The sequence below is a fragment of the Citrus clementina genome, unplaced genomic scaffold, assembly GCF_000493195.1.
Source record: "Citrus clementina cultivar Clemenules unplaced genomic scaffold, Citrus_clementina_v1.0 scaffold_5, whole genome shotgun sequence".
In the NCBI taxonomy this organism is placed as follows: Eukaryota; Viridiplantae; Streptophyta; class Magnoliopsida; order Sapindales; family Rutaceae; genus Citrus; species Citrus x clementina.
The window spans coordinates 34640702-34667189 of NW_006262201.1; the positions used below are offsets into that span (position 1 = coordinate 34640702).

Consider the following 26488-nt stretch of genomic DNA (forward strand, 5'->3'; position numbering starts at 1 on the left):
CCAAGCCAACTTTTAACTCCAGTCTTGTGCTAATTTTGTTTACTACTGCATGTAGTCGCGCTTTTTGGTTTTTATTTTATATTTTTATTGATTGATGCCTCTTCGAGAAATTTTATATTATTTATAAATTTTTTACGATGAAAATGGTATTAGTAGATTGAATCACTGAACTCTCCATCCATCCTCTGCACACTGGCGTTTCTAATTCTATACCTCTATGGAAAGCATATCAATTGGAGCCACTAGCACCAGCTGCCAAATAGTTCAAACTTATGGGTGTAAAAAACAATCAGTTTGGTCCAAGTAGATCACAAATGCAATGCACGAATATATTACAGGCTACACTGTAGTATTATACACACACTACATGTACATCTGCATTTAAATAAAACTTTTTTAACAACAACAGCATCCAATTCACTAAGGAGGGGAAAAAAAAAAGTCAAACCAAAGCATACAAGTGTGGAAGAAAAGAGAACCACCTGAAGCCACAACTCCATTTGTGAGGCAAAGAAGGGCATGAGGGTAGCCAATGCCAAGTCCTTCTAGCAACATTGTAGTACAAAATCTCAGGCCATGTGTAGCAGCAAACACAGATCATCCCCTGATGCCAAAAGCAATACACGTGATCATAATTGTGATAACAAACCGACATGAATTTCCTACACATCATTTCAGGCACTCTCTCAACTTCAATCCAATTCCCCCCACATCCCAGTTCCCATAATTTCATAGTCGTTGAGATCCCATTTCTTCCAACCCCACCAATCAAATACAATCTATTGCTTTCTTCACCATCATTCACCAGCCTAAAAAAGGTAAGCTCATGGGGTAGCATCATAGTCATATGGTCATTAGCATCATTGGGTGTCTCCCATATGCCATTTTCCAAATCAAAGCGCACTATCGAGAATGGCTCTGGGGTTGTGAAATACAGTGACCTTTATAGAACACGCCTTCTTGATGGCTACTTTGACTAAGGATCGTCAACGGGAAACCATCAATATCAAATTTTGACCAAGATTGGTCCGTGGAATCATAAACAAAAGCATAATTTGGAAAAGATTTTGCGAAAAGCATGAAGATTTTGTAACCAGATGGTGTGGAAACCAAAGTGAGCAACTCAAAGTCAAAAGGGTAGGTGGGAAAGTCGATGGTTCTTGAAGATAGGGTAACAAGGTTGCAAACAAGAAAAGAAGATGAGCTGGGAAGGGAAAAGCAAAGCAGCCCTTTAGATGAAGATAAAAGAGTAGCAGCGCTGGGTAGCAAGAGAGAGTAGGGGAGAGATAACCTGCGCCAGGTTCCATGAGTGGAGTCATAAAGAGGGTATTGATCATAACACTGCGGGTGAGACAGCAATATGAAACAAGAGAAAGCTGAAGAAGAGCATTTAGTTTTAGAGAGAAAAGAAGGTGAAAATAAAAGAGAATTGAAATGCTTACAAGTCGATCTCAATTTCAGCAACATTTTGGGAGGTAAGAAAGACAGCACATGATCTAGCAAATCCTCTGGCAATCTGCTCCAAATTGCAGGATCCATTTCTCTTCTTTTTGGGACCATTTTTTTTTTTTTTTAATTTTTCTTCACTGTATTAATCTAATGAATGACATGGGTTTTTGTGTTTCATATAAAGTCTTTCACTTTGTCGTGTACTCTCACAAGTCTTCTAGGCTAAGTCGGTAAGCCTAGGAAATAATCAAAACATCGACTTTTTTCTCTCTTTTCTTGTTGGGTGTATGAACTAAAGCTTCTAATGAATTAAATAAGAAAAAACAACTACACTAATTGCATTTATAGCTCATTAAACAACCAGTGAGTTGGGTCGTTGGGTAAACAAGTGTGTGCTTTACTACTGATCTAATAATATCAGTATTTCTTCAAAACAATGTTTAATTTACTTCATCCTTTGAACATGATTTCTTAGGTATGAATGATTTTTCACAACTACACTTTTACCTGATGACTGTCACCTACCCACTTCATTACTGGGTGGAGGTTAAAGATTTTGTATCGAAATGTATGTAATTATAAACTTTTTAACCTTATGTAAGGTAGACTTCTCTTTCATTAATTAGTTGTTGACAATAGTGAAATGTCATTTACTAATCTATCGCTTTTGATTTTCAATCATATCAATAAAGAACTTATAGTCAAACTAAGGGTGCTACGGCGCACCGAGGGAATCAAACAGTCTAAAATAAATGGGCTCCATTTCCACAGCCTAATACCTTAACACTTGCAAATTGCACGAACGCCACCAATGACAGCCTCTCTCTTTCACCGGCGTATTTATAAATACAACGTTTGTATAGCTCATTAAACACGCACTCTCCACCTCAATTTCGTATTAGGCAGTGCATCATTATCACTGTCATCAGTTTTACTTACAGACGTCGTGATGTAATGTGACGGACGATTAAAATACTAAGTGACAGTCAGATGATAAATAATCAATTATAGTAATATTAAATCGTATTTTAAGATTAGGATAATTTCTATTCAAATTTTGTAAGCACAGTAATATTTAAAAAATATATATATGGGACAAGGCTATGTCGTTATCACAAATCTCTCGTACTTTTATGAAAGAAAGAAACTGAATAATATATGACATGACACGTAGTTAGTAGATGATATATAGAATTGTATTATATATAAAAAATATTCTTAAAATTATATTTGAAAAAATTATTGCGCTCTTATTTTTTAAAATCTGCTGTAAAATAAGGTGATTTTATCAAAAGTGATTTCTAAAAAATTTACTAAACATCAAAATTAATTTTTAACTTTTTAAAATCACTTTTGAACTTCTTAAAAGTAATTCTAATCAAGTCCTTAATGTAGCTATCACCCACATTTATATATGCTTGTTAGCAAATTAATTTTTAATTTTTTTATATAAAAAATGATGTTTATGCATTTTATATATTTTTTTAACATTGGAACCAATTCAACATTTTAATTGCTTCTAAGCTGATTTCTAAATAAATCTTTCTTTTATTTTATCTCTTGAGCTAACTAGTGCTAACTTTGAATGAAACGTTTCTAACAAAGCCTAGTCTTTGTGAATACTAATAAGGGTGAGATTATATACACTTTAAAATTTATTTTGGGTACTTCAAATTTATAGAAAGAAATTTATCACATAAATGCCCTTAAATAAGATTATCTATCTAGAAGTACTAGACCCTATTCCTAAATACTAGAAGAGAAACATAAACATATGAAGATAAACTTTTATCCTCATCCTCCTTACCAACATGTTCTTCAACATACCATCAACCCTCAAAACCACGTTTTTGCAATCTATAAATAAATCCACGTACAAGCATTTTTATTTTTAAAAATGTTTGGATATTTGCAAAGTTGATTAGGAAATTTGTGAGTTTGAAAGTGTTTGTGATGGCTTTGTTCGATTTTTTAATCTGACATTGTTGGATCCTTAATTCAACGTTGGGTTTATATGTGAATAATTTTGTATTGCGGACTGTCATATAAAGAAACCCAATCAAAAGTGATCTATTAAAGTTTTCGGTGTTATAGGCTTTAATATATCTAATAAGGTGTGGACATTTAATGTGTAGAGATCCAATAATATTTTAATTCTATGATGTGCCGAATTAGGAATACCCAATGACTACAGGAAAAAAATTTGTCTATATAAGTGGTTATAGTCCCCAGGTCATAGGTATCTTTCTATTCTCTAGAGAGAACAATGAGAAACTCAAAGGATTTTGTAAGAGAACGGGTATATCTAGAAGGCCAACCACATAACTCAAGAGAGCAATTCGGCGTTATAAAATTCAAGTACGCTTCCGCATAATTTATTATTGATTCTTGGTGATATAACATGAATATTCCTAGGTCATAGGTGATGGTTTTCACCAAAGGTTTTCTTGCCCTAACAAACGGTATCAAAGTCTCTTCATGTTGAATCAATGAGAATCAAATTTATTTTTAATCAATGATTAAATCTCTAGTGTTCTTGAATTTAATAATATCAAAATTATTAAAATTATTGAATTTGAGAATAAATATGTGGTTGTTTTCTGGTATTGCGAAATATTAGAAATCTGGAATTTGAGAATTTTATTATTATTTGGAAATTCATATTAACAAAAAAAAGGGTTTATAAAGCAGCAAACAGCTTAAAAGCAGCAGCCATGGCCGCCGCATAGAAGAAGCCAAGAAGGAAAGAAAAAGATTATTTTAGGGTTTCATGAAAAATATCTTAAAGCTCCCTAATGTATTATAAAATCTCTCATCGGTAGAAAATAAAAAAGTTATTCATTTAAGTCTTAAAGTTTTATGGGCTTAATAAAACTTAGTTTTGGGCCTAGCAAGTTGGGCTCGGTCAATTAAATATAAAGTTTAGTCAAGTAGGTTGGTTCAGGATTCAGTTCGAGTCAACCCGAACCAGTTTATCCCCAAGTTGGTCAATAGTTAACATTGACTTTGACCGTTGATCAAACTTTGACTCTTTTTTTTTAGAAAAATTTTTTGGTGTAATTTTAAATTTAAATATTGGTAGGTTTATATATATATTTTGAAATAAATTAATTGAAGTAACATGTCGCCAAAGTGACCTCCTTGTGAAAATCAGTTTGCTTTGGAATATAAACAGTTCTGTACATGTAATTTCTGTAAATATCGATCTGCCCAAAGGAAGATCCATATTTAATAGAATTGCATGTGCACATGTGGTAATAAACAAGTGATGATTATTCAGTTTTACATGTGAGCAATAAATCATCTAAAAGAAAGATTTATTGTTTGACATATTTTTATTATCAATGTTTGATTACTACACCAAGATATCACTTATAAGTTAATATTTTTTCCAAAGATGAAATATTAATATGAGTGTCCGGTATCTTAAGATAGGGTTTACCTTTAGTTGAATTTGTTTTTGTTTTAAGACTAACAAGAACTTCTTTTGTTTGTTTGTTGTTCCCTGTTTACTTATGTTTGCTACTAATATTACTGTCAACATCAATTCTATTCCTATACTAAATGGCTCTAACTTCAAATCATGGCAAAAGAATCTTTTAATAGTTCTCGCAATCATAGATCTTGACTTGCGTTAAAGGTTGATTCTCCCTCACCTCTTATATGTAAAAGTACTCTTGATGACAAGAGGGATATGGAGAGGTGAAAGAGATCAAATCACATGTGTACTATGATCATGAAAAAGTCTATTCCAAAACCATTTAGGGGCCTTATGTCTACAAGGATAACTACGGCTAAAGAGTTTCATGTGGAAATTAAAAAGGGATTTGTCAAGAACGAAATGTCATGAATGAGTATGTTCTTGATAAATCTGATTTCAGTAAAGTACAAGGGCAAAGACAAGGGCAAGAAAAAGAACAATGATAAGTAAGTTGCAGATAAACACTTCAAAAGAAACAACAAAAGAAATCGGATGATCGAGAAGCCACTAATGTTTATTTTACGGAGTTGAAGGGCATAGTTTGGTTTGTTTCTAAGTAATTTAACTTTGATACCTAGACATACGTGGTGCATAGATTCTGGTGCAACCACTACATCAAGTTTTCTATGCATGGTTGCCTGAATTGCCAAAAACCCAATAATGGTGAAAGATACATCTATGTGGGCAATGGTAAGAAGGTTAAAGTTGAAGCAATTAGAAAATTTAGATTATTATTGAAGATAAGATTTTATTTGGATCTTGATGAAACATTTGTTAGTCCGTCTTTTAGACGGAATTTAATTTTCGTTTCCACTTTGGACAAATATGGTTATTCTTGTTCATTTAGAAACGAAAAATTCAGTTTGTTTCATTATTCAAAACTGGTTGGTTCTAGTTCTTTGTCAGGGGACGATAATCTTTATATGCTTGATACGATTAGTTCATTTAATGAATACTTGTAATTAAGTACACAAGGTTTAAAGAGAAACTTAACCAATGAGAATGTGGCTGCATTATGACATAAGAGATTAGGTCATATCTTCGAACTGATAATTGAGAGATTTCTGTTAGACGAAATTCTCAATGCCTTAGATTTAACGGATTTTAACATATGTGTTAACTGTGTCAAGGGGAAACAAACCAATATAAAGAGATTTAAAGCCAACAAGACTTTAAATGTCTTAGAACTCATACATGCAGACATTTGTGGTCTTTAATCCAACGTTGGATTTTTGGATCTTTAATCTAATGTTAAGCTTATATGTGAATAATTATGTGTTGCAAACTGTCATACAAGATTAAGCCCAATTAAAGGTGGCCTATTAAGGTTTTCAGTGTTATGAGTTTTAATGTATTTAATAGGGTGTAGACTTTTAATATCTAGAGACCCAATAACATTTTAATATAATGAGCAGAATTATGAATACTCAATGACAATAGGAACAAGTTGTCTATATAAGTGGTTATGGTCCCCAAATCACACATATCTTTTTATTCTCTACTAACATCCCATCATCAGAGAAAGAGTAGTGAGAAACTTAAAGAATTTTTTAGGAGAACGTGTAGATCTGGAAGGCCAAACACACAACTTTAGAAAGCAATTCAGCGTTGTAGACTCAAGTACGCTTCTACATAATTTATTATTAATTCTTAGTGATACAACATGAATATTCCTGAGTTATAGGTGATGGTTTTCACCAAAAGTTTTCTTGCCTTAGCATACTTTAGTGCTTGCAAAAATAGATTATTTGCTTGAGATGCAATAAATGAAATTTCCTCAGATTATTTAGCACCTAATTTTTTTAAATTTGACAACTCCACTCCATCATTATGTAAGCATCATTATGTAAGCCTGAGAGTGAAAAAGAGATAATATGTTGTTTTTGTTTTTTGGATTTGTGTAATTTAGAAACGGGTAATATTTGAAATTATAAAAAGGGAGTTTTAATCGGGTTTTGGTTGGTAAATTTTAAGCATGAATGTAAAGAATAAATGGGTGTTTAGTATAGTAATTACAGTACAAACAGTCTCACTCGTATTAGTAATTAGAAGAAATATGGTTTGGAATGGTATGATGATTCTTTGGATTCATTAAAGAAAGATCTTTTGTTTTTTTATCGTAACAAGGTATCTAAAATATAAAAATTATATATATTTATAACTGAGAGTTATAGACTCAAAATATGATTTGGAAAATTAAAACCTTTAGGAAATAGGAAAGTATAATTCTATACAAACAAGAACTAATACAAATAACACTGAAACAATAAACGTTATAATTCTCTTTACAATTCCGCTGCAAAATCCGCAAAAGCCGTAAAATTTCTTGCCAAAGGACAAGAGAACAAAAGAACAAAACCTGAAGACAGATTTTGCTACTTAATGGTTAAGATTTATTCACTACTTAAAACGACTTCGTAAAGATTCACATAAGGCGTGATTGTTGCCAAAGCCTGAGAGGTAATAATGACACAACAATGTGCAAATTTTGTTTGTCATATAATACTTTATACTGCAATGTGTTCTGATAGCTTAACCATGACAACACTGCAGCCAATGGGCTTTTTTTTTTTCTCTCTTCCAAAGATCCTGCATTTTCCTTTTAAGCAGATTTGAACGAACGTCTCTTTTGAAGATTAATTTTCTTTCCTTTCAGGTATTCAGCGTCAGTATAATGTGGCAGCCCGCTGATCCAGTTCCTAAGTTTTGCCCTGAAGTCATTAGAAAATATTTATCTATTAAGGGCACGCAGCATCCTGCACTCATTGTTAATGTTAGGAGACATCTTAAGCATTTGGGATGGACAATCGAATATTCAAGTTCCAAAGGTGTATTTCGTTATACATCACCAAACGGAAATCCTTACCTTTCTCTTAGCCAAGTCTGTCGAGAACTGGGAGATTCAGTCGATGATGTTCCATCTGAAGTTTCCCACGATAAAGTTGTAAATATTCCTCCACAGCATTGCCCCGAAGCTGTTGTGTTCTGGTACGAGCATGGACTAGAAAAGAAAAATAAGAGCAATCGGGATATGCTACTGAAAGCTAAGATGCATCTTTTGTCTTTGGGTTGGTCGTTTTGGTACACTACAAAGGGAAATAGACGTGAGTTGCGCTACACTTCACCAAGTGGAGCTGTTTATATTTCTCTTCGAACAGCATGCAAAGCCTGTATGGATGAAGGTCTTGATTCTAAAGGCATGGTTTCTTGCAATAAGTCACCATCTGCCACTACAAGCACCAAGCATGGAGAAGATTCAGAGGTATCACAAACAAACAAAAAGAGAAAGAAAAATTTAATGAACAAGAATAACCAACCCTTGGTTGATGGAAAGCTTGGCAGGCCAATTCAGGACGATCAAAAGCGTACCGCTGTACTGAGATCAAGCAAGAGAGCACGGTCACCTGAAAGATTTGCTAGTCCTTCAAACTGCAAGCCTCGAACAATACTCTCGTGGCTTATAGACAACAATGGGGTGTTGCCCGAGGCAAAGGTGCATTACCGTGGTAGGAATGGTCCGTTGGCAAAAGGTCAAATACGTCGTGATGGGATCAAGTGTGATTGTTGCAGCAAGGTTTTTACGCTGAGTGGATTTGAAGCTCATGCCGGAAGCCAGAAACATAGACCAACCGCCAACATTATTTTGAATGAAGGCGGCAAACCTCTCTTAGAATGTCAAAAAAAAATATTGTGCAAGAACAGAAGTTCCACAAGAAGTCAACATGATTCCATTACCAGCGATGAAAAGCAAAATGATGAGATATGTTCTATATGTCAATATGGAGGCGAGCTCGTGTTATGCGATGACTGTCCTTCTTCATTTCATAAGAGTTGCCTCGTTTTGAATGATCTTCCAAAAGGGAACTGGTTCTGTCCCTCGTGTTGTTGCAGAATCTGCGGCATCGGCAAAAGAAAATTTGAAGAGAAGACCGAGCATTCGGTCGATGACGTTCTTCGTATTTGCGGTCAGTGTGAGCATAACTTTCACGTAGGGTGCATAGAAAAGAGTAGAGCAATTAACTTGAACAATTGTTCGCAAAATAAGTGGTTTTGCAGCGATGGATGTGAAGTCATCTCTTCTTGCCTTCATGAGATTTTAGACAAACCCTTTCAGTTGGGTGTGGATGATTTAACATGGAGATTACTCAAGTCTATGGAGGTTAGAGATCATCACGGTCCTAGCAACTCAAAAGAGATGGAGGAGGCTTTGATGGAGAATCAAAGCAAGTTGAGCGTTGCTCTTGATGTGATGCACGAATGCTTTGAGCCCATTAAAGATGTTCTAACTGAAAGGGATCTCGTTGAAGACGTTATCTTCAATCGAAGATCGGATTTGAACCGTCTAAACTTTCAGGGATTCTACACGATTCTTTTGGAGAGGAACGAAGAAGTGATCTCTGTGCGGAGGTTCCACTCGTTGCTACTAGAATGAAGCACCGCAGACTCGGTATGTGTCGTGTTCTGATGAATGAACTTGAAAAGCTTCTAATTGAACTAGGAGTAGAGAGATTGGTACTACCTGCAGTCCCTGGCGTAGTTGATACGTGGACTAATAAATTTGGCTTTTCCAAGATGACGGAGTCTGAGAGACTGCAGTACTCAGATTATACTTTCTTGGATTTTCAAGATACCACCATGTGCCAGAAGCTTTTGAGGAAGGTGCCTTTATCAGCACTGGAATCGTTGCTTCCCTGGAAGCAGCGATGAAACGCAATTGTAGTAGTTTCTGTTTTTAGCACGTTGAGATTAGCTGAATTGTAAACAAAGAGTTGATAGATTGTTTTTTTCTTTTTGAGCAAATAGTCGGCATGGAAGTGTTGATGAACCCAACAGGAAGACATATTAGAGTTGAATGAACAGCAAATTTTTGAGAGAGAGAGAGAGAGAGAATGGGCTATTGTATGCGTCAGTTTGTAGGCCTATGTTTGGCCCGTTTTACAAGGCTATTTGAGCCCAACATACAATTTGGATGAGAATACATAGTCATCACTTCACTGTTTTAATTAAGGTATGAAATCACTCCTTTTAATGTAAACAAACATGTAAATAAAGATGTAGTTGTTAACTTCTTATGGTTTTAGTCATTTGTTAATATAGAACGTCCATGTCATCTCATTTGGTGGGATATCAATTATCATTATTTCCAAAACTTTATTATTGCAAGGAAGTCAAGGAGTCGGGTCACCGTTGTGGAAAGATTATGGAAAATGTGAATGAGATAGAAGTTGCTTCACGATAATAAAGAATCTTGAAATTATGGAGCGGGAGTTGTACGAGGCAGGTGGGGGTTGCGGGTTTAGTCAACTATCAATTTCGATTAATGAAAATATATATAATTAAATAAATCATAGTAAATGTTAGGTAAAGAAAATTCAATATTTAAAATTAAAAAAAAAAAAAAGTAGCGAAGTGGGGGTTTGCCATGGGTCTCCAACAAAGCTGGCTCACTGTAAAGAAAAAGAAAAATACATAAACTACACACATACGACAACGAAAAATGTAAACACCATAACTGCGCTGCTCGGGGTACCACAAGAAGAATCTTTGGCAGCTAGCCAGCTAGCTTTGAGAGTGAGGCATAGGCTACATGCCTACATCACGTGATTCGTCCTGGTTTTACTTTTACCTCTGTATTGGCCGTTCTTTCCGGCCTCCCTAAATTCAGACATTTTTAGCATTTTTTTCATTTGCATTTAAAGCTTTTGTCATGAGTTCCCAGTTAATAATTGCTCTGCTCGATCGTGTTTCGATTTTGTTCTTGAACATTGTGCACGTGTGAACGTACAAACGTGATTATTAGTATTGCTGCCAAAAAAATTTTATGTAATGTAATTTTAACTGACCCAGATGAAATCATGAAAATGAAATTAGTCAAAAAGGTTACCGCCAATGATGTTAGTATGATCGATTGTGGTTTTTTTTTTTAGTTAAATCAATGCCTAGATTTGTGTGTCACTAGTAGCAGTATCTTTGTTCGTGGATATTTTAATATCTATTCCATCAGCAAATGTGGGATGCCATTAAACAATGAGTAATGATACAGTCACAAACTCTTGTATGAATTTATTTTGTACAAACTGACGTGGTATTAATTCATTGGTTGAATGAAAATATAAATTAATAAAAATAAATCATGTGGGCTAAGTGATATTTAATTCAACCAATTTTATCATGCCACATCAGTTTGTACAAAATAAATTTGTACAAGAGTTTGTGGCTGTATCATTACTTTTAAATAAGTTAGAGAAAAAAAAAAATTAAATCAGTTAATCACCACCTGCTAACCAGCCCTCTCACTGTCAGCCAATCACTGCTAATGTCAAGGCTTTTTCATAACCGGGTGGGTGCTTCTTTTGAATTCAAAATTGCGTTAAACTGTAGTGATTCGGGCGCCCTTTAATTTTGACCGTATGATTCGATCATACGATCCAATACTGTGGTTGCCCCGTACTCGGCCCTCAAATCAACCGTAATGCTAGGGCTCCTTTAAGATTATTTTTGGGAGGTGATTTTTAAAAAAAAAAATTTAATTTTAATATTTTAATTTTTTTAAAAAAACTCACTTTTAATAAAGTCATTTCATCTTACGGTAATTTTTAAAAGTAGCATATTTTAAAGAAGTAATTATTATTATTATTTTTGAGATAACAAAAATAAAATTAATAATATAAAATATTTATTATAATTATCAATTATTTTATATACATGTTTATAAATATGTAAATAAACTTTATTCAATATTTTATTTAATTCTATCATTTATATTTTTATAGATAGTTTAAGTGTAATATTTATTAAAGACAATCTCTATCTTACGTGCATGTAAGATAGGGGGATCTTTTATTAAATGGGAGCCCCTATATTACAATTAATATAACATACACACTCAACAACAACCACATAAATAATGGGCCCACATAATTTGTGTGGTTGTTGTTGAGTGTCTATGTTACATTAATTGTAACATAGCATTTGCCTTATTAAATACTTGTGATTGTTATTAGGATTTATAATATTTCTTAAAATAAAATTTGCTAAACATTCAACTAATTCTTTGTACAATTAATTATTTGTATATAGTATAATTAGTAATAATTATTTTAAAATCTATTGTATTACCATAATTGACCCTTAATGAACATGTCACTCTAATATAATGTCATAGATTTGAGCGACATTGTTCATATTATTTATTCAACAATAAAGAGCTACAGATAAAATGCCTGTGCGAAAAGCTTGCGAGTTGTATGACACTGACGCAGTGATGAGCGATAACCGATGACAGAACAGGGGTAAGTTGGGAATTTCAAAATCTCCATGGTGCAGGCCAGTGGGCGCCCAAATCGCTTTCGTTCATCTTAGTAGTTAGTAGTTAGTAGTGATGCATTTGCAATGTGCAAAACAAAACAACCAAACCAAATTTCAAAACGGAAAGAGAGCAAAACAAAACAACCAGGCGGGGGAGTAGCTCCTCGCTCATCAACCAATTCTACGATTAACAAAACAACAAAATGCCCATGTACGTAACGTCGTAATCAGATCTCTATATCTGCTTCTTTCCCTTTCATTATCAACTTTACTTACCATTTGAACAAAGCTGGGACTGGCTTTCAGAGTCACAGCCTCATGGCTTCTTCGCCCATCTCATTTTCTACAAATCGAAAGAATCGCGTCATTGTTTATTGCTTCGTCTTTTTGTAAGCCCAATGTTGCGTTTTCTTGTATGTCTCGCTTCTCTTACCCCTCTCTCTCGCATGTATTTATTTATTTGTTTTTTTATTCTCTTTTAAAAATGCTTGTCTTGTTCTTGTTTACTCTCTCTTTCCGACATGAGATGATTTTTGTTCTGTCGCTTCATTTTTATTTACTAAGCTTTATTGATGGTTTTGTTGGTTCTACGCAAGCTGCTATATAGGCAGATCTCCATTGTTTGTTTTGTACAGCTCATTTTTTAAATTGCATGGTACACTTAAATAAGTAAAGTTATTATTTGGTTTTCCTTTTCTTATTTAATCAATTCTTTATCATTAACTAACTATATAATGGGTATTGTTAGATATACTAGTTGAAAAATGATTTCAGGTTTTAATTTATTTGATTTATAGGTGCGGGAAGGCTGAAGCTGTCTCGTAATAGAAATTGAAAATAGCATTGGAGTTGGGGAAGATGTTGTGTGCTTGTTCAGGTGAGCAATTCAAATTCGAGGCCGAGGATGCACCACAGTCACCGGAGTCATTGGCCACTAGAGATTTCTCGGCCAGTGGCTTTTCTTCGAGAGCCACTGGAGATTGGGATTCCAAAGTTGATGATATTCAAGTGGATGAAGCTGAATCAACTCTCAAAGAAGCTCTCTCCTTAAACTATGAAGTGGGTTTGGGTGATTTATTGCTAATCATGATTAACTTCTTAATTAATTGCTTGTTATGTTTTGATAGCTGGTTTGTAAATGGTTTGAATTGAATTGAGTTTTAGGAAGCAAGGGCTTTGTTGGGGAGGCTCGAGTACCAGAGAGGGAATTATGATGCTGCACTTCAGGTATTCCAGGGTATTGATATTGTGAGTTTAACCCCTAGAATGACCAGAGCTGTTGTCGAGAGAACACGACCACTGCGAAAGCATCGTTCCAAGGGTGAGAAGGCTGATTCTGTGCCTCCTCCTGGTTTAATGTCATTGCACTCGATCAGCTTACTTCTGGAAGCAATCTTACTCAAGGCAAAATCATTGGAAGAACTCGGACATTGTAAAGGTATTACCTTCCCATCTTTTCACATTATGCACAGGAAATTGTTTATATGGAATTCAGTTTTCCAAGCCGTTTCTGTAGAAACTTTTGTAATGCATGACAATCTAGCTAAAAAAAATGTTTTCTTGATGAATGTTATTTGGACAATAATGTGATTAGACATAGTGGGTGGCACAAATTTTTGTAATTTTAGTGGTTTTTGTATAAAGCAATGATGGTCCTTATGGATGGGATTGCAATAGATTGGTATGTATATTTGCAAGTTCGATGTGCAACTGAAAATTTCTCTTTCATCAGAGGCTGCAAAGGAGTGCAAAATAATTCTGGACATAGTTGAATCAGGACTGCCTAATGGTATGCCTGAGGGTTTTGGAGAGGACTGCAAGTTGCAGGAGATGTTTCACAAAGCTCTAGAGTTGCTCCCACATCTGTGGATAAAGGCTGGCTTGCTTGAAGAAGCTATTATTGCATATCGTCGGGCTTTGGTGAAGCCATGGAATTTAGATCCAAAGAAAGTAGCAAGTGTACAGAGAGACTTGGCTGTTACGTTACTCTATGGTGGTGTTGAAGCAAGACTTCCTCCTGAATTGAAGGTATGGGGTCCAATTGCCCCTAAAGATAATGTTGAGGAGGCAATCCTATTGTTGTTAATACTCATGGAAAAAGTGGCGTCTAAGGAAATGGAGTGGGATGCAGAAATTATGGACCATCTGACTTATGCACTCTCAGTTACTGGACAGTTTGAATTACTAGCTGAGTATGTGGAGCAGGCCCTTCCGGGCATCTACAATCGAGCAGAGAGGTGGTACATTCTGGTTCTTTGTTACAGTGCTGCAGGGCAGAATGAAGCAGCCTTGAACCTGCTAAAGAAGTTGTTGTGTCATTCTGAGGCTAAGCGTAGACCGCACATCCCTTCGTTTCTGTTGGGTGCAAAATTGTGTTCCCTAGATCAAAAGAATGCTCGTGAAGGGATCAAGTTTGCCCGTGGAGTAATTCAATCCACTACTTCTCAAAAAGAGCATTTCCTGGCTGAAGCCTATAAATTCCTTGGCATTTGTTATGGAAATGTAGCAAGGAAGTCTATATCAGATACTGAAAGAGTTTTCTTCCAGAAGGAGGCCTTGGAATCTCTAAATTGTGCTTTTCTGAATGAGAGGGAGGATCCAGAGATGATGTATTACCTTGGGCTAGAACATGCTGTGCAGAGGAATGTGGAAGCGGCTTTTGACTATGCAATTATGTATTCTGACACAGTGGCTGGAAACTCAGGGAGAGGCTGGAAGCTATTAGCCCTCATATTGTCTGCAGACCAAAGGTTAAAGGATGCTCAGTCCATTGTTGATTTTTCTTTAGATGAGGCTGGGAGTATGGACCAATTGGAACTTCTTAGATTGAAAGCTGTGCTTCAAATTGCTCAGGAACAGCCCAAGCAAGCAATAGGAACCTACAGAATCTTGCTAGCTATGATTCAGGCACAAAGAGAGCTTCACTCCAAGAACTTCCATAAAACAAAATATATTACTTCAGAGGTGTGTATTCCTTGAAGGTTTCACATTACTCAATTAAAACATGCGAACTGCTTCAAACTGTTTTAACCTCTGGAAAAAGACATTTGTGATGATGTGATCTGACACATTGGTGTGATATGTAGTATACGTGACATCAATTGGTGAATGATCATAAAGATGCTCTGATGTGATTGATTCAACCGCCAAATCCTGAAAAATGGTTTTGTTTCCTGTTCTAAATTATTCTATCTTTTACAGGCACCAAGTGTGAAAAATTTGGAAATAGCAACTTGGCAAGATTTGGCAACTATTTACATGAAACTTGGGTCATTGCCTGATGCAGAGATTTGTACGGAAAAAGCCAAGTCAATCGAATTTTATTCACCCGGTAGTTGGCATACAACGGGTAAGTATCCTCTCTCTAAAGCAGTTCATGAATGTAAGAAAAACAATTTTTTTGCGTGAGAGTACCTTTGATCCATTTGATGTCTTATACCATGAAATTACATAAGTGTAACTTCTATTTGATTTCGATGACATTTTTCTAGGTATGTTGTTTGAAGCTCAATCACAATACAAGGAAGCTCTTGTCTCCTTCTCCATATCACTGGCAATAGAACCAGATTGCATTCCCAGTATCATTTCAACTGCTGAAATACTGATGAAACTTGGTCGCCAATCTATGCCTATAGCAAGAAGCTTTTTAATGAATGCATTACGATTAGAACCAACGAATCATGACGCCTGGATGAACCTTGGATTGATTTCAAAGATGGAGGGCTCATTACAGCAAGCAGCAGACTATTTTCAAGCGGCATATGAACTCAAACTGTCTGCTCCTGTTCAAAGCTTCGTTTGATGGATTTCCATATTTCTTAAGCAGATGACTACTGGAATAAGGGATCTTTGCCCATCTTCACCAACTGAGGCCGAGGGGCAGTGCTTGAGTTGGTTGCAACACAGAGAAGATGGGAGTCAAATAGCTGATTAATATGGCTTATTCCACTATTTTTTCAGTGAGATTCCTTAAAAAATGTATAGCAACACTTATGTTATGTAGTTGTGTCTATATCAAAGCGTAGTGTAGGTCATAGACTAGGAAAATGTTCAAGGATCTTGGAAATCTTCGAACATTGTATCAAGAAATTCAGAATTAATGAAATATTTTTGCATTATTGAAAGATTTCGTAATTTATCTGCACCTGCTCACGGAAGACAATTTATTTTATGGAGTTGAATAACACTGTTCCTGGCTTCCAAGAATTTTTCAGAAGAGGATCCCAACTTTGTCCTCCCAACGCGCGCCCAAACCTCCACTTTTTATTTTCTTTTTTCTTTTTTTCTTTTGGCACAAAACAGTTGTACTTCATACTATTACACTTCAACCTCCAGGAAAAAATCTTTTCTACGGCAAGAATTGTGGTACTAACAATGTATTGGAACAGATGTGAAAGATTCCTATCTGGAAATAGATTCACCATCAAAGGAGCCTTGCCTGAGGCCATTTAGCAATATTACAATGAAATCATATGTTTCTTGAAAGAATGAAGGCTCTCTACCTGCACGTTACCACAACTAATCTGCAGTTAGTAGTAAACAAACCAACTCACTCAAGTGGATCAATACAACAAGAAACACAGGCAATGTCATCAGCAGTGATTCACTAACCTCTTATCAAGTGAAACAGCACATGTAAACCACATCATTGAAACATACAGTTTGTTGTATGAAACAGCAGAGGAGCAAAACATAAAGCTATATTTTTTTAATTTATTATCTTTTTTCCACAATCATAATTACAAAAGAAGAATAATTACACAGGAAAATCTAAATGATGCTAAACAGACTGAAAAGTTACTGGCCATCCGCTTCTCTCACAGCATAGAAATCAGCTCAATCGATCAGGACTCCATGTGTAGAAAACAACACCTGGAAATAAGCGAGGGGAACTGATTTCTGGAACCACAGACATTCTGAGTCAATGCTGAGTAAAAAGAACTATTTTTTTCTTTTTGGGTTAAAGATTAATTTAAAAAAAAAAAAGTAAAACTGTTTACAGAAACATGTTAGCTTGACATTTGCTCCAATAAATAGCTGGTTTTCCAATGTTCCTCTCAGTAAGAAACAATAGACACTGGCTCTCAAATGCTCTCACTAAGCGACACTAGACACAATGAAACATCTTTTAAGAAGCAAAGGTCACGCAAACAACTCCAAAGTAATAATGTTTTAGTTGCAGTACAGTTTATCTCCTTTTTTGTTCATGTGAATCCTTGAGAATAGACATAATCAAATTCCTCTAAATGAGAATTATGTTCTAATTAATGATGTACATCGATAGAAAAGAGATAAAGTACTTGATGCATGAGAGACAGGTTAAAGATATGGTTTATTTCATAGCAGGAATTTATTTCCATATTCGAAGGCGGCAAATTCACTCACTTGAAAATAGACAGATGTAGTAAACAGACAAGTAGCATGTCATCAGTTCATTTGCCACTGCACCCAAAGCACAAAACACATAAATGTTAAACAAGCATGGTACATCTAAGAAGGAGAAATGGTTAAAGGACAAATTTTGCTTGCACATCCAAAGCAATAAAAATTGGCATTTCAAACAGAGGGGAAAAGGAGAACCTTTAGAACTGGTTCGCCTTTGTTAGTATTAGCAGATTGCTTTGCCATCGCTTCCATCTGTGCACGAGCAGCTCTTCCGGCGGCAGACTTTTCAAACTGCTCTTGCCTGCAATAATTGCCAAAACATAAGTACGGATTGATCTATAGAGAAACCTCTATGCAACTATGTAGATGACTTGTTCTGATTCATCGAGAAAGCTTCTCAGTAAGATTTTAGATGATACTTCGACATAGAAGTACAAGGTTCATTTATGCTTTGGGCTACATAAGAAGGGAGAAAAAATAGTAAATTTGAAAGAGCATCGGCAAGTAAATTTCAAAACCTGACTTTCAAAACCTGACACCCATTAAGTAGTAGAAAAAGTGAAAATCTTGATTTAGATATAGCTAGTCAAACAGAGATTAGTTTATTTTTTGTTATAAAGCAGAGGTTTATTCAATTCAACTTCGATGTGCCTATAACGGGAACTGTTTCCATCATAATACATGATCGATACATATATCATGCAATTCAATAACAGTTAATGAAGTTAAACGGCTAAACGAAAAACAAGAATCAAATTATTATTATTGTTGTTGTTGTAAGTAAAAGAGGGGAAAGAAAGGAATACCGATTTTGGGCGGCCTCAGCAGCCCTGGCTCGAGCCTCTGCAGAAGCCAATCTCTCTTGTTCCTTCCTCTGCTGCTTGTTTCCCCCATCGAAGCAATCAAAGCATCCCATTTTTTTCTCCCCTTTCGACTTGGGATATTATGTTTTGTTGTGACTGCCTATCTATAAATACCCGATTTTGGATTACAGTGTACGCGCTTTCAGTTTCTGATTCATTTTCAGCTTGCCACGTCATTAGTTGGGCGTAGAGGACGAAGCAGTAAACCAAATGGGACATAATTGTAAGAAAAATGAAACGACAACGTTTGTTGAATATCTACAATTTTCTCCTAAATTCCGGGATCATTTTATGATTTGGCGCCATATTGATTTTCCGAAAGCAGCAATCTTTTCGAACACCTTCCTAAAGATCAAAAACGTTATCGGAAATTTCCTTCGGCACGGGAGGGAATTGGATCTGAAGGAACAAGCTTTTAGCTTCGCATGCAGGGGATATTTTGGTAATTGACAGCGATTTTTTTTTTATACAATTAAAAAGTAACCCCAATTATTTACCTGCAGAAACTGAAAGCAAAACCCTAACAAAATCCGATCGAAACCAAAAGCAAAATACAAAATGCGACCGTTAGATTCACTCCCTCCAACCGAAGCCCTAGAAATCGAGAACGGCCTGAAACTGGTCCCGCGCATGAAGCTCACACTCACGATCAACCCTGCGACTCCCTCTGCCACAAAACCGATAGATGAGTGGCAGCTAAAGCGAGCTCTAACAGACTTCCTGAAGACTTCCCTCTCCGTCCCCATCACCGTCCCCGAAGAGGACCTCGAGATCAGACGGTTCAGAGACCTCAAGAAACGCAAGCGCGACGACCCCGTCGCACACGGCAATCTCTTCATTCGCGACTTTGAATTTCTACATAAAACCCGTAGAAAAAACGCAGATGAAGAAACAGATCTGAAGGTCCTAGAAAAGCAGCTGTCAGACTGGAAAAAATATATTGTTGAAAAAATGGATGGAATTGAGTTAAATCTTGAAGGAGTTAAGTACAAATTAAGTGTTGTCATTCCGATTGCTGATGATTTTGAAAAGATGAGGAAAGATTGGGAGGAGTTTTACGCTTTTGGGAACCGAGGTTTGTGATTAATTTGTTTAATTTGATTGTTTATTTCGTATTTGTACGTGCAATAATACTTTTAATTTTTTCCCTTTTTAAGGTTATTCAAGGGGGAAGCAAGAGCCAGATACCATAGTAATTAAAGGAGTACCTTCGAGGTGGTTTGCAGAGCCGAGAGTTTCTTCGAAGCCTTCAATGCTGGTTACACATACTGTTTTTTCGACATTTGGAAAGATAAGGTGTGTGTGTGTTGCTGTGGTTTTGTTGCTGTTTATCTAATTTGGACTGGGGTTGATGTGCTTTGAGTTAAAAGGAAAGAATAGTGATTCAAAGTTTGGTTCGTTGTTAATTATTGCAACGGGTTTATGCCTTTTGGAAAAGTTAAAAGATTTTGCATGGAAAATGTAGGACGAACCATTTTTAGAGGATTATAAGCTGTAAGATGTTGAACTCTACATGGATGCCGATATTAGTTTTGTGATTTTGGTTTTAGATTTGGGGTTGAAATCTTTGGTAGATTTCTGAGTATTGAATTGCATTAAGTTTTTGTCTTTTTCCCCCTCTAGGAAATAATGGATATACTTTTCTACTTCGGTGAACATTATGTATGTCAATTATCAATTTAGTTTTCAAGCTGTGATGCAGTCTCATTCCTCTATACTTGACCTACGCAGCTGGATAGCGATATATTTGCATAACTTGCAATAATTAAAATTGAAATATATTCCTTGAAGGTTTCTTCTTAGGATGTGTGTCTAAATCCTCATTCTGTGGTTGAATGGTTTGAGTAGTTTTGATGCTATTCATTTCACTTTGTTAGTTTTCACAACTCAAAAAGCACAGAGAAAATCATCTGACTCATAAAGTTTTTACTTTGCTATTGAAAACAATGGCTTTGTCATAATCGAATATTTCTGTTCATACTATGGCACCTTTACCATATTTCAGCTGCTCTGTGTGTGCACACATTTCGCTTCTCAGAAGACTGTGTTGCTGACATTAGAATTTGGTGTGATATAATCTGATTGCTTATCATCCTTGTGGTTTCGTTTAACTCATAATCAATAGGAATCTTAATGTTGCTGAGGACGATGATCCAGGTAAGGATGCAGATGAGGATGGAGGGGACATAATTTCTGGCCTCCACTGCAAGATTGTTGTCCAGTTTGAGAAATACAGGGAATTCTATAATACTCTCAAGGTGTTATGTGGGCGCTCAATGCAAAAGGTGGGAAGTAGGTTTTTCTGTTTATAGAAATAGTTGCTCATTATATGCCTCTAACTTTGAGTTGCATGCGAGAGCTGTCTGGTTCATTGTTATATTGTTTTTTTGTGATGATTGACACAACTGCTATTTTGCAGCAAGGTTCACAATTGAAAGCTGATTACGAGGTAACTTGGGACAAGGATGGCTTTTTCTGGGACTCAAGAAACCAGGCAGAAGAAAAAAGTAACAGGATGCCACTAAAGACAGCCAGACAATACAGAAGTGAAACTTCCAGACATGAAGTTTATAATTCACAGTTGGCTGCCGATCATACTCGCAGAAAGAGGTTCAAGGTAAAAGACTGAGTAATATCTTGGTTAGTGGCTACTATGTTGATCTTTTTCTGTTACTTATTGACCTTGCAGATTGTGACCATTAAGGGAGATTAATATTTGAAATGATGGAATTGATCCATTTGCAACAGGAATGAAGGATCGTGATGCACATTTTGGAAGAATTCTTCTGTTTTGGCAAGGATTCTCGCTTCTCAGTCAGTTTTGGTTTCATAATCAAAGGACTGGCTTATGTTCTTTTTAGATCTTATGCTTCCAATTAGTACCGATTTGGTACTGTATTTCATCCTTTTATGTTGCACAAATAGTTCATTTTGAACACTCCAATGCAGCTGCCTTCTTGCTCCATCTCCTCGTTGTGCTTGGCTTGTTTTTAGTTGTTTCGGTCAGCCTACTTCACGGAATTTCAGAGACAAATTCTGAGAAAAGTTAACAAAGAAGCTTGCACATTCTTTCAAAGTGGTACTTTGTATTACAAGTACTAACAGTCGCCAAAAGAGGTCCTACACATTGTTATACAGATTTTGCATTTTCAAAGGATACGGCATTCGCATCCGATATCAACTTGTGGTAAGTCTAAGAAAGGAACTTAAATCAAAATACTTACTAGCATGAAAATGCATCTATACAAAAATTTATCCTGTGACAGTTGAGTGAAATCTAACCCATAACCCATAAAATAATCTGATCAATGGGCGGCAACGTTAACAATGTCGTATCCATAGGTAGGGATGGCAAAAATCCCTACGGGGACAGAGATCTTTGGGAATTTTTCCTATCCGGGGAGGATATGTGGATAATTTTATACTCAATTTCTTATTCGGGGAAGGGACGAGGATGAGGTGCAATCTTCATTCCCTACCCATTTCTCCATTTCCTTATATTAACTTTTAATTTTGATTTTATTTTTTAGAATTATTAATAAATGAATAATGAAATTTAAATTATAAAATATTAAATATTAGTACAAATAATAAATATCAAAATATTTCTACAAATCTGTTATAAAAATTTCGAGCTTACTTAACAAGTTGTAGTCCTAAATTACTATTTGACCAGACTTTATTTTAAATTATGAGTCATATTGCTTATGTTATTTTTATTGTTTTAGATTTGAAATCTGATACCATTTTTTAATTTGTCACATTCCTTGAGGAAGAACAGGAGGAGCATGAGGTGTAAGAGTAAACGTTTTTATTAAAAATATTAATTTTAGTATCTATACCAATTTCATTTATTTCATTATTGATATAAAAGTAATTTCTTTTTATTATAGGATTATGAAGATTGACGAAGATAATTATTCTGATGATTTGTATTTTGTAGTGTGATCTTTGTAATGGGATTAATGTTAGTGTAAGATATATTGTCAAGTCTTACGTTGGTTTAAATTTTTATTTTAATATGATTAAATCAAGTTAAAAAATTAAAAACGTATCAGTTATTCGGGAATCAAGAACCCCTCGGAGATTCCCTCTTATTATTCGGGAAGGGGACGAGGATCCTCTCAAATAATTCTGATGGGGTCGGGGAGAGAATGAGGATATATGGAGAATATCGGGGATGGGTGCGAGGATCGACATCCCCGCACCCCTCCCCTCCCCATTGCCATCCTTATCCATAGGCATAGCCGTCTCTGGCCAAATTAAATAACCCATGTCAACAAAAACTTGATGTTTCCTTTCAATTGAGAGAGAATTTGAAGTACAAGCAAAAGAATAAACATACCAAGCAAAGTCTTACATTAAACTTCACGATGATGGTATTTTATTTTGGATCTGATTCTGAGCCTCAAATTTCGGGTCAACCATTTGGCTTGGCTAGGCTAGGAAAGGCAATCCCACATAATCAGCATAACATGTGTTAAGCAGATAACACCGTGTCTTCAATCTTCTTTCCGCAGGTGAGCAAATATTCAGACTTGTTTACGCAGGCTTCTATATGCCTCAGCCCCACCATGCCTCTCGTAAACATAAACATCAAATTACAGACAATCTATTATAATATACTAATAGATAAGCCACTAAAAAATTTTGTGATTACTAAAGAGAACACTTGTACAAAAAGGTTAAATATCTTTACACATGATGAATAAGAAAGTCACCCTCCATCACTGCAGTTGACCCTATAAGTCTATTTAGTTAATCAAATCACTACGTTATTAATCTTGAATTAGTTTTTTTTTAACGGTGGAATAGAGATCTAATCTAACGCAATTATCCAGTAGATTCAATTTTTGATGGATTAATTTATATATATATATATATATATATAATTATTATAAGAAAATCATATTTATTTATTTTAAGATAAAACACAAATTATATCCACACACAGAATAATAAATAATAATAAAAATTCATTATATCTTTTAATTTACAAAAGATGTTTAAAGCGGTTATCACTTATCAGACTCTTATAAGAGAAATTGATGACCATAGTGCTGAAGTGAAGTGGCACTGTGGCAGCAATCCGACGATGCCCAGATTTGACGGGAGATTTTTTTTTTTTTTTTGAAGTTTGTTATACAGAGATATTATTGATATTATATCAGACATTACAATTAATATTTACAATCATACTATATAATTGGGAGCACCATCATACATTGACACACTAAAATATATGTCCAGATATTTTAAATTCTCTTCGAGGGGTGTCTGCTCCACTCACATTTCATAAGGGAGAGACTGTCTCCACTCAATTAATTGATAATTAAGAAAAAACTAAAACTAACCTCCATAATACGCATATGAAAACTCAAGCCATTACACTCAATATTATAAGTGAAGGCTTCTCCTATTGGAGCAAAGGCCTATTAGTAGATTTGACGGGAGATTGATTTCATTCATCACCGCTCATTTACGAGCCTTTTAACAAGCAACAGCTCTTTAACTAGAAAGGTCGTGGTCATAGCAGGTCATTTATTAGCCTTTTATCTTCTAGAAGGTCACCCTATTTATCGTGACTTGGCAGTTGGCAATCCAGGAGAATTTCTCTGCACGATCTTTCTAATAAATAGTCAAATCAACCCCATCTAGATCATCAGCAGATTCACATGTCTTGAGAATGAATTTTCCACAATTATTTATCCTCTAATAAAAAATAAACATAAATTTCTGAACTATTCATTTTAACAATGAATAATCAGCTAACATTACTGCAATTGGGATTTAACTAGGCCTTACAAAACCGCAAAAATCAAAATGCCATTACAAAAATAAGTTACAAGACATGACATATTGACATGGGGTTGCCTGTTGTTGCTGTATTACACCAGCTAACTCAACCCACATAAAATTACTTGTAATAATTTACATTGATCAACATGTCAAGAAGACATAACAGGACTGAGATTGAATTTTCCAACCTAACCGTCCTTGTAATAAACCCAAAAAAAAAAGAAGAGAAAATTACATCTTGACAACCTGCAAAATAAAAAAAGGAGGATCATCTTCTGCTAATCATTTCATCACCAGCTTTTCTTGTGACCATGTTTCTTGAGAGGCCCAGAATGACTAATATTTGTAGTCTTATGAGCAGAAGCCACCATCTTGTTGTCACTCTGTATTCGTAAATATTCTTTCTTCTTCATAGGCCTTCTAATTACATTTGGATTTGACGGTGCCTTGCTCTGCAGTGTTGGAACGATGTACCACCCAATAGATGTGCACAGAATTGCAAATGATCTCCCAAAGAACACCAGAAACAACAAAATCAACACTATTACTGCCGGCAAATAATAACAAGGCTGCCTCCAATGACCCAGCTTAAATATATCACTCCAAGAAAAAGAAAAGCTCCAGCTCCTCTTCATCTTCTTCTTCTTCTCGTTACTGCTATTATGATCTGACTGATTGCCTTGCTTATTCTCCAGAGATGAAATTGAAGACTGTAGCGGAAACTTGTCCTTCAATTGATTTGAGTCTTGCTTTCTTGGGGGGCTTTGGCTTTGGTTGATATTGTTGATGTTATTGTCTTGCTGCTGCTTGTCCGTTTTCTTCACCTTGACCACAATCGGAACACAATCATCCGAATCTTTGTACACAAAACGAACAAGAGATATTTCATCTGGGTTCACTCGTGAATAAATCTTCTGCTTTTTCTCTTCAAGCTCAGCTAAAAGTGCAGAGAACTTGTCTAGCCCGCTTGTGGCATATGGGTTCTTGCTATGGCTGCTGCTTCGACTTGAAAAGCTGTTTCTTCTTGATGATCTTCGAGGCGTTGAAGGCTCCATCTTCATCTGAATTGAAGTCAATATTAGGCTTTGTTTTTTTTTTTATTCTCGGCTATGGTTACAGAAGAATTCTCATTTCTGAACAGGGCATGAATTTATATAATATGGAAACGGCTAAACACACACCACCATAAATATTTAAATAACATAGTGTCTGCTGTGAAGACCAAATCCTAGCAAACTTGGTCAAAATTATTAAGCTATAATTCGCAGAAGCTTCCAAGGAAATGGAGTTCGGTGTCGTTAAATTTGACTTCTTGAAGCCGGAGTTACAGAAGGTTAAAGATTATCATTACCCTTGAGAAAGAAATTAAGGGCAAACAAATAATTTTTTTTTGAAAGGGTCTTTCATAATTATCAATTTATCATCGTCGTCGCCATCACCAATATAATAGTAAAACTGGATTGAATTAAAATAATAGGATGTGATGCAGAGATGCTCATTTTCCTATGAAATTCATTCATAATCATTGACTAACTATCTTCTAGATGAAACATCAGAACATGATTATCTGAGCTGCGAAAGTTGAAAAGGAAATATGGGAATTTAATAATCAACGGATGATCAAAGCATCAAATTCAAGGAAAGATTTAGCTATATGTACTTTGGCAGGAATTGATTATCTCGTTCCATTATAATGATTTGCAATGTTTTATGAAAACGGTAACATCTGCTCATGCTTTCTATAATTGACGATAACATCAAAGACTGAAGACATTAATAAATCTTGTTGCTGATAACAACTCCTCATCAAATCATATTTGAATAAAGTGTTTGATACGGGAATTTTTAAGAGACAGAAAGCGGAGTTTATCTTTAAGACTCTGACCTGCCGACGTGTTAGATTAGATGGAGTTAAAAAAGTTTAATCATCTTAATGAAGGCTAGGCGTTTGCATCTAGCATTTGATTGGGTACATACCATCAGGTAAACGGAGATTTAGGATTTGTTATAAAAGTTTAATCATCTTAAGATTTTATTTATTCTACATTTTCAATTTCTTAGCCAATAACCATGAATCGGCTCGCTTCATGAATGAATTGTGATTCTTCTTAATAACATTTGTTCAAAGTGATTGTTGCTTTTGGTTTAAGTGATATTATTGTCTCGAATAAGTTTGCATGAAAATGCACTTGGAAAAACGTGG

The 26488-nt window shown here is 35.4% G+C and overlaps 6 protein-coding genes across 8 annotated transcripts; 3 read left to right on the forward strand and 3 right to left on the reverse strand.

Moving 5' to 3' along the window:
* Positions 1–200: 200 nt before the first annotated feature.
* On the reverse strand, positions 201–1731 carry LOC18042970 (F-box/kelch-repeat protein At5g43190). The gene is given in 2 exon segments (XM_024184525.1): positions 201–939; positions 942–1731. Coding segments are annotated over 2 exon segments (1116 nt in total). The 5' UTR covers positions 1561–1731; the 3' UTR covers positions 201–442.
* Positions 1732–7604: 5873 nt separating this feature from the next.
* On the forward strand, positions 7605–9362 carry LOC18042971 (increased DNA methylation 1). Its single transcript, XM_024183836.1, has one exon. It carries the CDS (start codon positions 7605–7607, stop codon positions 9360–9362), a length of 1758 nt encoding a protein of 585 aa, XP_024039604.1.
* A 2947-nt stretch (positions 9363–12309) lies between these two features.
* On the forward strand, positions 12310–17224 carry LOC18042972 (protein NPGR1). Of its 2 annotated transcripts, none has more exons than XM_006433573.2 (6): positions 12310–12651; positions 13036–13297; positions 13403–13676; positions 13971–15202; positions 15440–15587; positions 15730–17224. In XM_006433573.2, exons 2-6 carry the CDS (start codon positions 13097–13099, stop codon positions 16038–16040), a joined length of 2166 nt encoding a protein of 721 aa, XP_006433636.1. In that variant the 5' UTR covers positions 12310–12651; positions 13036–13096; the 3' UTR covers positions 16041–17224. The 2 variants fall into 2 exon arrangements, with proteins under 2 accessions (XP_006433636.1, XP_024040837.1); XM_024185069.1 differs by having other exon boundaries at positions 12310–12627.
* LOC18040992 lies at positions 16828–18554 on the reverse strand. Its single transcript, XM_024185071.1, has 4 exons — positions 18430–18554; positions 17819–17924; positions 17624–17680; positions 16828–17137 (listed from the first exon to the last, which is right to left on the reverse strand). Exons 1-3 carry the CDS (start codon positions 18537–18539, stop codon positions 17666–17668), a joined length of 231 nt encoding a protein of 76 aa, XP_024040839.1. The 5' UTR covers positions 18540–18554; the 3' UTR covers positions 16828–17137; positions 17624–17665.
* A 76-nt stretch (positions 18555–18630) lies between these two features.
* Positions 18631–21661, forward strand: LOC18040993 (A-kinase anchor protein 17A). 2 transcript variants are annotated; one of them, XM_006433575.2, is made up of 5 exons: positions 18631–19561; positions 19644–19782; positions 20612–20771; positions 20906–21126; positions 21235–21661. In XM_006433575.2, exons 1-4 carry the CDS (start codon positions 19045–19047, stop codon positions 21113–21115), a joined length of 1026 nt encoding a protein of 341 aa, XP_006433638.1. In that variant the 5' UTR covers positions 18631–19044; the 3' UTR covers positions 21116–21126; positions 21235–21661. The 2 variants fall into 2 exon arrangements, with proteins under 2 accessions (XP_006433638.1, XP_006433639.1); XM_006433576.2 differs by having other exon boundaries at positions 20906–21103.
* Positions 21662–24292: 2631 nt separating this feature from the next.
* Positions 24293–26061, reverse strand: LOC18040994. The gene has a single exon (XM_006433577.2). The coding sequence runs from the start codon at positions 25344–25346 to the stop codon at positions 24576–24578; it is 771 nt and encodes a 256-aa protein (XP_006433640.1). The 5' UTR covers positions 25347–26061; the 3' UTR covers positions 24293–24575.
* Between the last annotated feature and the right edge of the window lie 427 nt (positions 26062–26488).